This window comes from Primulina eburnea, chromosome 13 (genome assembly GCF_022965805.1).
Source record: "Primulina eburnea isolate SZY01 chromosome 13, ASM2296580v1, whole genome shotgun sequence".
NCBI classification, from domain to species: Eukaryota; Viridiplantae; Streptophyta; class Magnoliopsida; order Lamiales; family Gesneriaceae; genus Primulina; species Primulina eburnea.
Window position 1 is genome coordinate 30,617,193 of NC_133113.1, and position 12,752 is coordinate 30,629,944.

General features: G+C 35.1%; 2 protein-coding genes and 1 pseudogene across 2 annotated transcripts; 1 reads left to right on the top strand and 2 right to left on the bottom strand.

Annotated features, from left to right (window-relative positions):
• Window positions 1-228: 228 nt before the first annotated feature.
• LOC140810956 (ribulose-phosphate 3-epimerase, chloroplastic-like) lies at window positions 229-4,322 on the bottom strand (annotated as a pseudogene).
• Window positions 4,323-5,405: 1,083 nt separating this feature from the next.
• LOC140810886 (galactoside 2-alpha-L-fucosyltransferase-like) lies at window positions 5,406-10,121 on the top strand. The gene is made up of 2 exons (XM_073168793.1): window positions 5,406-5,741; window positions 8,508-10,121. Exons 1-2 carry the CDS (start codon window positions 5,435-5,437, stop codon window positions 9,974-9,976), a joined length of 1,776 nt encoding a protein of 591 aa, XP_073024894.1. The 5' UTR covers window positions 5,406-5,434; the 3' UTR covers window positions 9,977-10,121.
• Window positions 10,122-10,561: 440 nt separating this feature from the next.
• Window positions 10,562-12,597, bottom strand: LOC140809288 (uncharacterized). Its single transcript, XM_073166866.1, has 5 exons — window positions 12,481-12,597; window positions 11,737-11,880; window positions 11,505-11,614; window positions 11,093-11,235; window positions 10,562-10,956 (listed from the first exon to the last, which is right to left on the bottom strand). Exons 2-5 carry the CDS (start codon window positions 11,876-11,878, stop codon window positions 10,914-10,916), a joined length of 438 nt encoding a protein of 145 aa, XP_073022967.1. The 5' UTR covers window positions 11,879-11,880; window positions 12,481-12,597; the 3' UTR covers window positions 10,562-10,913.
• Window positions 12,598-12,752: the final 155 nt, after the last annotated feature.

Consider the following 12,752-nt stretch of genomic DNA (forward strand, 5'->3'; position numbering starts at 1 on the left):
GTACAGGATGAGACTGTATCAAGGCTTGGGATGATGCTCTTAGTTCACATACTTTTGAACAGCATTCAGATAGGCTGGATGGAAGAGCTACAAACTTAACATTAAACAGATACATTACTGGTAGATGAAGTGAAGATAAATTAGATAGTTATCCTCATCGAGTAAAAATGAACTGAAACCTTCCTTATACATAAAACATATATAAACTCAATGATCGCAAAGCATAAGAAAAGGGTCTCAAGGGAAACTCTGAATGAACAGGTGAATGTACATTTTGTATGTGAGATTGTCTTAAAAACATGTACAAAAGTGATTTCTTCAAGTCAACGTATTACAACGATTTCTATCACACATTCCCTATGCAATATAAACTAATAATGTCCCATTACAGGAGCTCTAAACCTATTCTGTAAATTGCTCTTATTTTTACAAGAGTGAATTAAAATCTGAATCGGGTATATACCACAATACGGCATTCCATCTTTCGTTGCACCATATCTCGCATGTTATCTGAAACAAGAACTGAATTATCAAAGCAAACAAGAAAGAAAACAGCAGTAACATGGTTGTGTCCAAATATAATAGATGAGTATATATTTTCCCGAAGCACCTGCTTTATGAAGAAGATTTGACTAAACATTATCTCGTCAATCTAGCGTACATCTTCTATTATAACTTCAATTTTTTTAATAACTGACTATGAGTTTGGACAGCCAAGAAATATAATCACGAGATCTAGAAACTATTTAAACAATGTAGATGATAGATTTAAGATTACCTTGGAACCAGGATTGAACAACTTAAATGCCATCCTGAAACAAAATCTGTGATTGTGAAGTTATACTGCAACAGCAACAGGCCTTTTGCTAGTTTTGATTCCTTTTATGGCTATAACACAAAAAAACATAGCAAATGAAAGAGTTAACATGTGGACCAAGCCTCACGTGCTTTCTGAACTTAAAACAAAGTTGGGTATTCATTCGTGCCTGCAGCATAATCAGGAGCTCCAAAAACAGCAGAACCAGCAACTAATGCATTCGCCCCAGCTTCAATTACCTGTTGATGGAATCAAATCAAGCTTAGCCCTCCATTCATATCGTAACATAAAATAGATACATAAAAATGGCGTTTTCACTCGATGATTTCTTATGACAAAATAACTTTGTAGAACCGTTTTCGCTCGTTGATGTCTTATGACAAAATATCTTTGTAGAACCAAGTGTAATGTCATTATTGTGACCTTGTAAGCATTATTAGGACCAACTCCACCATCCACCTCGATCCAAGGGTTCACGCCCTGAAAAACGAGAGCAACAATGTGAATGCTTCAGAAAATTTCTGTTCTATAAACATCAATACACACACTACCTTCTCTGCACACAGTCTTCTTAATTCTGATATTTTCTTAATTTGGCTCTCTATAAAACTTTGCCCACCGAAACCAGGGTTTACAGACATAATCAAAATCAGATCGACCACTGTTTAAAAAAACCAAGAGAATGTCAATTCATGGACAACACAAATTTTGGTCAACTCATCAGTTTTCATTGACATCATTGTCCCAGAAATTCCAAGACATTTGGAGCAATAAGGTCCGGCTGACCAAATATGGAAACGACTACAACCATTCTCAGATGGTATTTTTCCCACGGCACTTGGAGAAAATAAGCAACAAAAGGAAAAAAAGAAAAGGTGAACATTTTTAAATGGTAGTACATACTTTGACATGAAATTTTCCATCTCTATATGATTTTGATGGTACGAACACTATGTTTTCTTATTGCTTAAATGTCAGAGCACTTTGTATAGTGAGCTCTGAATCTTCCACTTTTTTCTCGATGAATTCAGTAGTTTAAGGTTTCAACTGGCTTTCTATATAATTTAGAGCATAAAATCTGACTTGCGGCATAAATGTTCCATATAGGACAAAGCATTGGTCTAAACTCACACAGCATCACCACATGCAGCTCTCAGAACACATAACAGAAATTTTTTTTATCAGAACTATCATCTTTTGACAGTTTGTTTAAATAGAAACCCGGCATTTAAAGTAATACACAGTCTTACCATCAAGAACATACTCTATGCAAGTCAACGAGGTTCCTGGGTTCAAGACAACTCCAGCTTTTGCACCTAGGCTCTTAATCTATATTTAGACACCAACAGTCAATAATATCGAAGAACGGAAGAAGCAATATGGAAGTAACATCACCACTTAAAACTCAAACAATCGGATTTTATTTTTGCATCAGACCCATTAGCACGGAATGAATTTAAAAAAAGTTATCCATCCTTGATGATTTTGCCATCTCAATTACCTGGAGTTTTATATGATATACACAAGATTTTACTTCAATTAATAAACCAGAGAACCATCGACATTGATGTTTTTTACATTTACTTGATCAAGAGGGACTGGTTCATGATCTCAGAATAAAATGACACTGATACAAGCATAATAAATAACAAGAAAATTATATGTTCCATTCCATATGCATGTAATCTTACTTGATTCAAGGTGCGATGCAAATGGATGGTAGAAGATTGTTCACAGTGGACGCTAACTATGTCAGCTCCAGCCTTTATAAAGTCTGGGACTCGCTGCTCAGGTTCCACAATCATCTGCCATGCTTTCATTATAGTTTAGTGAAAATAATATTTAATGCAAGATAATCCTGAAAACTAAAGCTAAAAGGGTGAACAATGAAGAATACCAAATGCACATCCAATGGAAGGTCTGTGACAGGGCGAAGTGCATCAACCACAAGCGGCCCTATTGTAATATTGGAACAAACCGACCATCCATCACATCAACATGAATCCAATCACATCCAGCTACTTCCACTGCTTTGACCTTGTCAATAAACCACATGAAAGGGTGAATTCACAGAAAACACTAGCAGAAGTTTTACATCAGAAGCCAATAAAGATGATTATATTTTGATGTCAAAAGCTTCAACATATGGAATAACTTATCTTTGATGTCCTCATGTCCCAAGAGAGTTCATGAAAGAAAAAAGCTGAGATACGAAAAAGCTACCTGCTCTCCTAATTTGGAGAAATTAGCAGAAAGAATTGATGGAGAGACAATGATGTCACTTTTGGAGAACTTGTCAACCTTGAAGATGCCTTCACTACAGCTTGAGATTTTCTCCTGCACAAGTAGATGAAAACAAAACTTAAACGATTACCACGTCATAAAAAGAGATCCTCAAAAATAAAGAAAAGAATTCACATTTCTTGTGGATCAAGACCAATAAAAATCAGCTTTGTGATAGAGATATCCGCAGTTCCAAACCATATTGAAGATACTTAAAAATACATTCCAAGGCAGCAACGAAATGCAAGACCGGATATTGCAGCAAGTTCTTGAATCCCAATTACCGTTCTAGCATAGAGAATATCGATAGGCCGTGGTCACATGTTTAAGCAGATTGACCGATGTACATTGAACAGCAATTTTTTTTGAAAATGAATTAGTTGAGCGGATATAGTTGAGGAAACAACATTTTTCGCCTGTTCACAAACAATATCTTATATTCTTCCTTGCAATCTTCCTACAAATTAGAACTTGGAATCATGATAAACCAAAAGGCTTTCCTGAAAATTACATTTCCATTAAACTTTACTGATAATTGCTCCTAGATCATCCTTTAAGTTAAGCATTACTGCGTACCATCATTCAGGCCTACCAACAACTAGGGCAGCGCAGAAATTCAGTAGGAGGAACAGCTGATTATACTCTTGGGGTGAAAGTCGATAATTTTCAGAAAAAGTAAGCATAAATTTTTATCTCATTTGATTGTCTTCTATTTGCTGGCCCTCGCTCCACCCAAGAAACAATTCATCATTATGGTATCCATTCGTCCAATCAGGAAGCAATGAAGAACCCTTTCACCAATGAAAGCAACTCAAACAGTTAACAGAACCAAGTTTCAAGATTCAAACAACAGAAAAAGGCATGATCTTGATAGAACCACCCCCATCAAAACTACCTTAAAAAAAACCCAACAATTACCTTATAAAAGTGACCGAATTGGGATTGGAAACAGAAGGCCGGTGAACTATAAAACCCACACCAATTGACTGAACCAAAGCTGATGAACCCAGAGAAGCAGCCATATATGTTTGTTTATCCAAGTTCCTTCTTTCCTCCAACCTTGTCAGTCAATCTGAATTTCTTGAAATGGGGTGGCTTTGGTGCGGAGAAATATTAGCAAGCGGACATATCATCGACTCGTGTCAGATTGAACTTTTACAGAATGGGATGCGGTTACCAGTTATCTGCAATGGTTGGCCAGGCTCAATATCACATTTTGTGATTAATTAATACTTTAATCCAATTTCTATTGCGGTCTAGCATGCTTATAATTTAAGGTAAATTTTCTTAAAATCCCAAATTTCTTATATAAAAAAAACCTAATTATTTTTTAAATCTAAACCAATTTTTTTGGGCAGATTTTTATTCACTCTACAATTTTTACATCAACTTTTTATATTCTTAGAGGACCTCTAACCCACATATTAAACAATTACAAGATATATTTCATTTTAATCTAATAAAAAAATATAATATGATATAAAATTAATTAAAACTAAATATCTAAACTTAAATTCTTATACTGATATTATTTATATATTTTGTCTCAAAAATATTAATTATTTAAACATTTATATAATAGTTTTAGTTTCTCGGACTCGTTAATTTGTTTCAATACATGAAATTAATCTACAAAATCCTTCTTTTTACGTCATATAACTATTTAAGAACACACATTCGAATTAATTAATTAATACATCTTCTCAAATTTAGAGTTTTGTTCGTCAACAACAAAATCAATTAATTATTTAAAGTTTTCAAGATTTTATATCAAATTTAAAATCTTTGTAGCAAGTAAAGTATCTCATGTTATTGGCAATAACAAATATTAAGTTTGATTTTTGGCAAAAACCTGTATGAGACGGTCTCACGGGTCGTATTTTATGAGACATATATCTTATTTGAGTCATCCGTGAAAAAATATTACTTTTTATGCTAAGAGTATTACTTTTTATTGTGAATATCGATTGTCTCACAAATAAAGATTCGTAAGTCCGTATCATAAAAACATACTCTTGATTTTTTTGTATGATGTACAATCTGTAAGACGGGTCAACCCTACTCATATTCACAATAAAAAGTAATACTTTAACATAAAAAGTAATACTTTTTCATGGATGACCCAAATAAGAGATCCGTCTCACAAATATGACCCGTGAGACCGTCTCACACAAGTTTTTGTCTTTTTTGTATAATGTACATATATGTATTCCATAAGATATCTCAAAAAAATCCGACAAAAATATTCAGAAGAAATTATTTGAATTATCATTTCTAAAACGAAAGACATTCGTCAGCATTAGAATCCCATAACGCGCACACACATACATACACATGAACTTTATACCACCTTGGGAGACTTCGTTTGCCGCAACACTCGCACAAATGATGAAAAGGCTGAGCAAAAGTACGACAAGTCACAGCGAGGAAGCGTCTACGTCGTTTGAGTACGGTCACGAGCCCGTTTCTCATAGTTTTGAGTGCATAAATGGGTTGAATCCCGTGAAATTGATGGGCATTTTCGTCGCTCTCTTGATGAGTTCATCAGTGTTGTTCTTTGTGTCTGTTGTGTGGAGGGATCCTCCTTCCGATATACTTTTGACTGTTGAAGCAAGGGACCTTCCATTTCAAGCGCAAAAAGGTGCTTTATTCATATCGATGTTTTGTACTTATGTTTGAGTGTTTAGAGTTATGGGATAAAAAACCCTATTGTTTTGTTGTGTTTTTCGTTCCAGTAGGCAAAAAGTTTCCATTTTTTTGCTCTTCTCTAGGTTTTTCTTTGGTAAATAATTGTTGATTGACTGATCCATTATGTGTGATTTATGTTGGTTGAGTTCTACGTCATTTCTTTATTCAGAATTGATGTTTATTTACTTTAAAAAGATGGTCTTGGTGAAGAACTTATCACGATGAGAAGGCCGATAAAATCATAAAAAGATGGAAAGAACTGAGAACGAATGTCGTATTATGTTCAAATGATTTATTAAAAAGATCACTGCAAATGCTAAATATTGTCATATGATGAATTAGAGAAGATGTAAATGCAGAGTGACATAACCAAGGCATGACGAAGAACTTATTCATATCTTTTCAACTTCATGACAAAAGATTATCTGATTATTATGTTTTTCTCTTTGAGGCATATTTTCTTGGGATTCTGATTGATCAACATTTTTGGGGGTTTTCTCTTCATTTAAAAGATATATTGGAAGTCATAATTTTTGTCAATTAAACATTGACACATTTTGAGAATGGCTTTCATCAATGAGAAGATTCTTTGTTGTATGAAAGAAACCTCAAACCCGTGTACTAGGTACTAGTTGTTTTTGCACTCTTTATGTGTGCATACTTGAATAGTAATAATAAGTAGCGCACAAACATACACACACAAAATCAAATCAACGCAGTCTACTATCTCTTTTAACTTCCATTCTAAATTAGAACTTCTTATAGTTATTTAAAAATGAAGACGAATATAGTAAGGCCTTAGTTTAATATCCGATATGGTGTATAAATATGAACTGCAAGGACTTGTAGAGCAAGAAAAAAGGAGAAAAATAGCTATTTTGTTGAAAAAGATTAGGCAAAGACCTCAAAAAGACTTTACCAGCTTTGTTTCGTTTATCATCACTTCATAACTTGCCCTTATCTTATTTTGTATTGTTTGACAGTGTCACGTCCGATCTTACATGGGATTTTCATTTTAGAAGGGAGGTAAGAGATTTTGAGATTGATCAATTGTCAGAGTTTTTAGGCGTCTTAGAGTCGGTTAGATTAGTTGAAGGGGTAGATGATTATATCAAGTGGAACGGGGATTCTTCGGGTTGTTTTACAGTCGGTTCTTTCTATGCATCTTTTTCCCAGATGATCTTTTTCCACCATTCCATTTATTCCATACTATTTGGAAAAATCCAGTCCCAAATAAGATTCAGATTTTCTCTTGGTCAGCCGTTTTGGGTAAGTTACCGACCTCGGAGATGATTCAACAAAGATGCCCTGGTAATACTTTGAGCCCCAACTGGTGTGTTTTATGCAGAAATGAAACGGAGAATCAAGATCACCTGCTAATTCATTGTCTTTTTTCTATATCTCTGTGGGCTAGAGCGTTGCAAGAGTTGCGACTGGTTTGGGTTACACCAAAGTCATCAAAAGAGCTATTCAGTATGGATTTGGGACACCCACATGGTAACAAATGAAGAATTTTTTGGCAAACTGTGGTTCACTGCATTTGTTGGACAGTTTGGTTAGAAAAGAATAGAAGAATTTTCGAAGATATCGAGGCAAATCCAGAGGATTGTTGGGAAATAATCAAGATCAACATGGCATTGTGGATTGGAAGCCACAAAGACTTCGATAATGTCTCCTTTTTAGATTTGATGAGACACTGGGATTATGTGTATTGCTAGATTAGTTAGCTTTTATTATTATTCGATTGCGTGACTTCAAGACAGTAACTATATTGCTAGATTAGTTAGCTTTTATTATTATTCGATTGCGTGACTTCAAGACAGTAACTAGTCCACTGATGTAATCCTTCTACTTTATCATTATTAATACATTATCGTTTCCTATCAAAAAAAAAAAGAAAGAGTGGTTGGATCTTCAATTCAAAAGTTTATATTCACTCTTATATTTATTTCTTATAAAAACCCAAAGAGGAAAAAAATTTCAAGAGTGTCGTGCATTGTTAATGTAGAGTCATGATATCTCATTCATGCTTGGAGGTGTGAGGGTCTTTTGTTTTGCCTTGTTCTTTGTGCATGCAGGCGTATATACTTTGGCTTATGGGGTGAAAGTACAAGGAGGCATGAGTACTTTATGGACTCTAAAACCCAAAAAAATGTCCCATCTGTAGTTGCTTTACAATTCAAAAGATTAGGAGTGTTAATACCGATGGGATTGTTTCCCCTCTTATGGCAAAACTGTTTTTAGCTTCTTGTTTTTGCCAGTATATTTCTTCATTGAAACTCTATGTTTTGTGATATCTGTGTTACCGGAAGAATTTAGAACATGCTCTTAGCATGTTTCTGTTTCTTGATTTTTTCTTATAATACAATATGTATTTTGCTTATAAAAATATTCTCTATTACCGTTTTCTCAACAATGAGTGTTGGTATATCTGTATTATTGGAAGAATTTAGAGTATGCTCTTAGCATGTTTCTGTTTCTTTATTTATGGAGAATATTATGGTGTTTCCTTCCCCGAGGTATTCTCCGAGTTAAACAAACCTCCAATTCTAAATTTATTTTTCTTATAAAGTATTTTCTTTAACCATTTCTCAGACAATGAGTGTTGGTTCATTCTTAAAAATCATAGCCATGGTATTCTTTTAAAATTTGAAGTCACCTGTTGTCTTTTCGTCCCTCCACTGTTTCCGCGTAAACTTTTCTTTTGCTTGTCTTGCAGCCACGCTTAAAGAAGACAATCTTCTTCATCTCATTCAGGAACCAAATGATGAACTAACTGGCGGTCTTCTTCCGACTGGATTTGAGGAACAATCTTGTCTTAGCAGGCACCAATTTCTCTTGTATCGGAATGAAACACGACAACCTTCTCGTTTCCTCTTATCCAAATTACGAAGCTATGAAACTCAACATGAGAAGTGTGGACCATACACAGAGTTGTACAACAAAACCTTGAAAAACCTTAAATCTGGTCAATATACTAGCGCCTCTGATTGCAATTACATCGTTTGGATATCCTTCAGTGGACTGGGAAATCGGATGCTGACACTTGCTTCGGCTTTTCTTTATGCTCTTCTCACAAATCGTATTCTCCTTGTTGACAGTGGAGTTGACATGGCAGACCTCTTTTGTGAACCATTTCCCAAGGTTTCTTGGTTCCTTCCCTCGGATTTCCCTTTAAACAACCAGTTTGAAGGATTCAATCGTTACTCAAATGAGAGCTATGGAAATTTGTTGAAGAGTAATTATTTAGGTAACTTAAATGGTTCAACGTTGCCATCATACGTCTATCTCCATCTGGTTCATGATTATGATGATCAGGATAAACTATTTTTCTGCAACGAAGATCAAACTTTCTTGCAGAAGATACCATGGTTGATAATGAAGACCAACAATTATTTCATTCCCTCCCTCTTTTTGATCCCGTCTTTTGAACAAGATTTACACAAACTGTTCCCGGATAAAGAAACCGTTTTCCACTTCTTGGGTCGGTATTTGTTCCACCCCACGAATCCCGTCTGGGGGCTTATAAGTAGATACTACAAAGCTTATTTATCACAGGCAGATGAAAAGGTGGGCATCCAAATAAGAGTTTTCCATACAGAATCGGGTCTTTTTAAGCATGTCTTAGATCAGATTTTAGCTTGTACAATGGAGGAGGATATTCTACCGCAGATCAACCGGAAAAATTCCATTATCCGCCAACCAGATGAGAAGCAGAAGACTGTAGCCGTATTAATGACATCTTTAAGCTATGGTTATTTCGAGGAAATAAGAAACTTGTATTGGGAATACCCGACAATAAAAGGAGAGGTGGTTGCCGTATACCAGCCAAGTCACGAAGAGTACCAACAAACTGATAAGCTAACACATAATCGAAAAGCATTGACTGAAATCTATCTACTTAGCTTGACAGATAAATTGGTCACTAGTTCTTGGTCGACTTTTGGTTATGTGGCTCAAGGACTTGGAGGCTTAAAGCCATGGATACTTTACAAGCCTGAAAATGAGTCGGCACCAGACCTGCCATGCCGTCGAGCCATGTCAATGGAACCATGCTTCCACGCTCCCCCCTTTTATGACTGCAAAACAAAGAGAGGGATGGATACTGGTGCTGTTGTTCCTCATGTAAGACATTGTGAAGACATGAGCTGGGGCCTCAAGCTGGTTGAAGAGGACAGTGAATTGTAAACTTGTAATCTAAGTAGTTCACTTATTAGTTATTAGAGATAAATCAATATTATTATGTTATTGTTATTGTTATTGTCATTGTCCATTTGACAGTTTGCTATCAAGGAGTACGATGACCATTACGAAATTTGTATCAACCCATAAAAGGGGATGAATACATGAATACATTCAACTATTCCTTTTGGTTTCTGAACCTGTTTTTAGGTCTTTGGGCCTGGATCGTGGCACAGGAAAAATATTTTTCTCTCAAACTTTGTTCAACAACATACTCGGAAAGATGGATTAAAAATAAGATTTCAAATGCAACAATGCAATTTCCAGTTTATTGCAAGCTCATGCAGTTTTCAGCCAAAAAAGATATAATATTTCATGACTTGGAAAGCTTCGTACATAGTTGTCGAGCCAGAAGAAAAACAGAGGAAATGTAGCACCAAAAACCGTAATTTTGTGGAAGCAGTAAAAGAGAAACAATCGACTCATTCGTGCAAAAAAATATATTTTTTCATATAAGTCTCGTCAACCTAATAATTATAATGAATCCCCCGAAGGCCAAATCAATTAAATTCTTAAACCCGTCCTAGGATAGAAACATTTCAATAAAATCTCACATATTTTGATCAATGTTAGATCTGCAATGAGATCAAAATTCTCACTGTAGCATCTCATTAACCATAATCAAGGAACAAAGTAGTTCAATGGATATGGAAACTAAATATACTTCACTGGAGTAGGAGGGTGATACGGAAATGGAGCAACCGATTACCACAAACTACTATATCTCCCTCAGAGAATACCATTAAATGTACATCTAGATTCAAATTACAGAAAAGAAAAAAGGATCATTCATATAGTGATTCTAAACAATGAGTTATTATGTGGCTATAAATGTTGAACTTCAACATTCAGCCATGCAAATCATTTCCAACGATCCTGTTTCTCAATTCTTCCGTCCTTCACTCAAGATAATGTGGTATCCATGTCTGAAATTGTGAGAAAGAAAACAAAATTAGCATTCCTAGACACTGTAGTAATTACACAGTAACATTGTGGCAAATGTGAGATGCAATTGCTGTAAAAAATAACAGTAGCATCACAATTATTCACAAATCAACCTACGTCGATTTAAACGGTGCGCTGGTCACTCCAACAGGCGTGTTAAAAGCAACCTCCTGAAACGGGCCAGCCATTTTGCCACGAGGAAACCATCCGAGATCCCCACCTTTCTTACCCGATGGACACTCAGAATACTCAGCTGCGATCTTATGAACAGAAACAGAAAACATTCCAAACTCAGCTTACTTTCCACATACATTGATATAAGAAAATGATCAAGAAAGTGAGCGCTTGATTTGTTAAAAATCAAAGAACATATTATGGGAGGAAACATTTCCTAAAACTAAATAACAGTAAAACTGTATCAAAGATATACTAAATAATAACAAAGCTGCTTCCAAACCGTATCCTTTAATTTCTAAGAATTTTCATTTGGTTGACTGCTTTAACTGCAAATAACATCTGAAGCCAATACCTTAGCAAACTCGGTAGGTGGGACTTTGTCTCCATTGCTAAGCCAGCCATCTTGCAGCTTCTTATAGGCTTCATTAATCTTTCCTTGCTTCTCACACAAGATATGCCTGGCTGATAAATGTTTATGCGGAAGCATAAACTTACAACACGAAATAAGTTCGATGGTAATTGAAAATTACATAAAATAACAAATTTCAAAGTAGAGGTTCTTCAAAAAGGAGCTAGGAAGGGACCCTTGACGTAAGTACAAGTTCCTAAGCCATCTGATTTGCCAGCTTTCCCTTTGCCTTTTGATGCTACATCATCACTACCCCCTGCTGCTTGCTTTCCCTTATTCTTTCCTGATGAATCCTTAGACTTGGAGTCTTTCCCCATCACTGTATAAAGGTTGCATGAAAGCACATTGAAATCCCATAAAAATGAAAGAACAAATCGATTTAAGACAATTTTGTATGCCTAGAAAGTAAGGTTTTAACATTTTCTCATTGGTCAGACTCAATGTCTCACAAGTATGTACAAAGTAATTATCTAATAAAGAGCAGATTTTAACAAAACCCATACCAAAATTCACTTCCGGAAACGGCATATTTATCTACTGAAGAGCAGAATTCGACAAATCCATATCAAAATTCAGACCAAGAATGGATAAATATCCACAATAGAAAAAAAAAAAAACCCTTAGAATATGCCGAAATTGACCACCCCCACCCCCAAAAAAAACAAGAAGAGGCAAAGATACGATCTTTCGAACAAAATCTCCATAAAAACAACTTACTCCGAATTCACACAAGAATCTCATCTAGCTAGCGACTATCAAATTAATATAAGTCAAAGAGGCACTCAGCAATCCTTGGATATTCTTAGAGAAAATTATCATTAATGAACTGAATTAAACTCTTGCACATACACATAAATTCCAATACAATCGAGATTGGAAATACGAGTGATTACAATAACTGTGTATGAAGAAGACTGACCTCTGCAATCGACGAGATTCTTGTACGCAGAATCTTAAGCAGAGTTACTGCAATGTGCAGGTTTGGTTCTCGCTGCAACTTTTTTTATAGTCTACGTTTAAACACGGTCAATTTAATTATGTAGATTAAGAATTTTATTTTATCAAAAGTAAATAATTATTTTAAGTAAGATTTTCTTTTGTTTGAGGTCGATATTTTAAAAAACATTTCTTGTATTTTTGGCGTACTTAATTAATTTTTTGATTAAAATGAAGACCTATTTTGTTCACCCA

Bases quoted from the DNA above. Each gene is read 5' to 3' on its own strand.
- LOC140810886 (XM_073168793.1), top strand. From the start codon at position 5,435: ATGAACTTTATACCACCTTGGGAGACTTCGTTTGCCGCAACACTCGCA. The intron at 5,742-8,507 runs GTGCTTTATTCA...CTTGTCTTGCAG, and splicing joins TCCATTTCAAGCGCAAAAAG to CCACGCTTAAAGAAGACAAT.
- LOC140809288 (XM_073166866.1), bottom strand. From the start codon at position 11,878: ATGGGGAAAGACTCCAAGTCTAAGGATTCATCAGGAAAGAATAAGGGA. The intron at 11,615-11,736 runs GTCCCTTCCTAG...AACATTTATCAG, and splicing joins AACTTGTACTTACGTCAAGG to CCAGGCATATCTTGTGTGAG. The intron at 11,236-11,504 runs GTATTGGCTTCA...TCTGTTCATAAG, and splicing joins CACCTACCGAGTTTGCTAAG to ATCGCAGCTGAGTATTCTGA.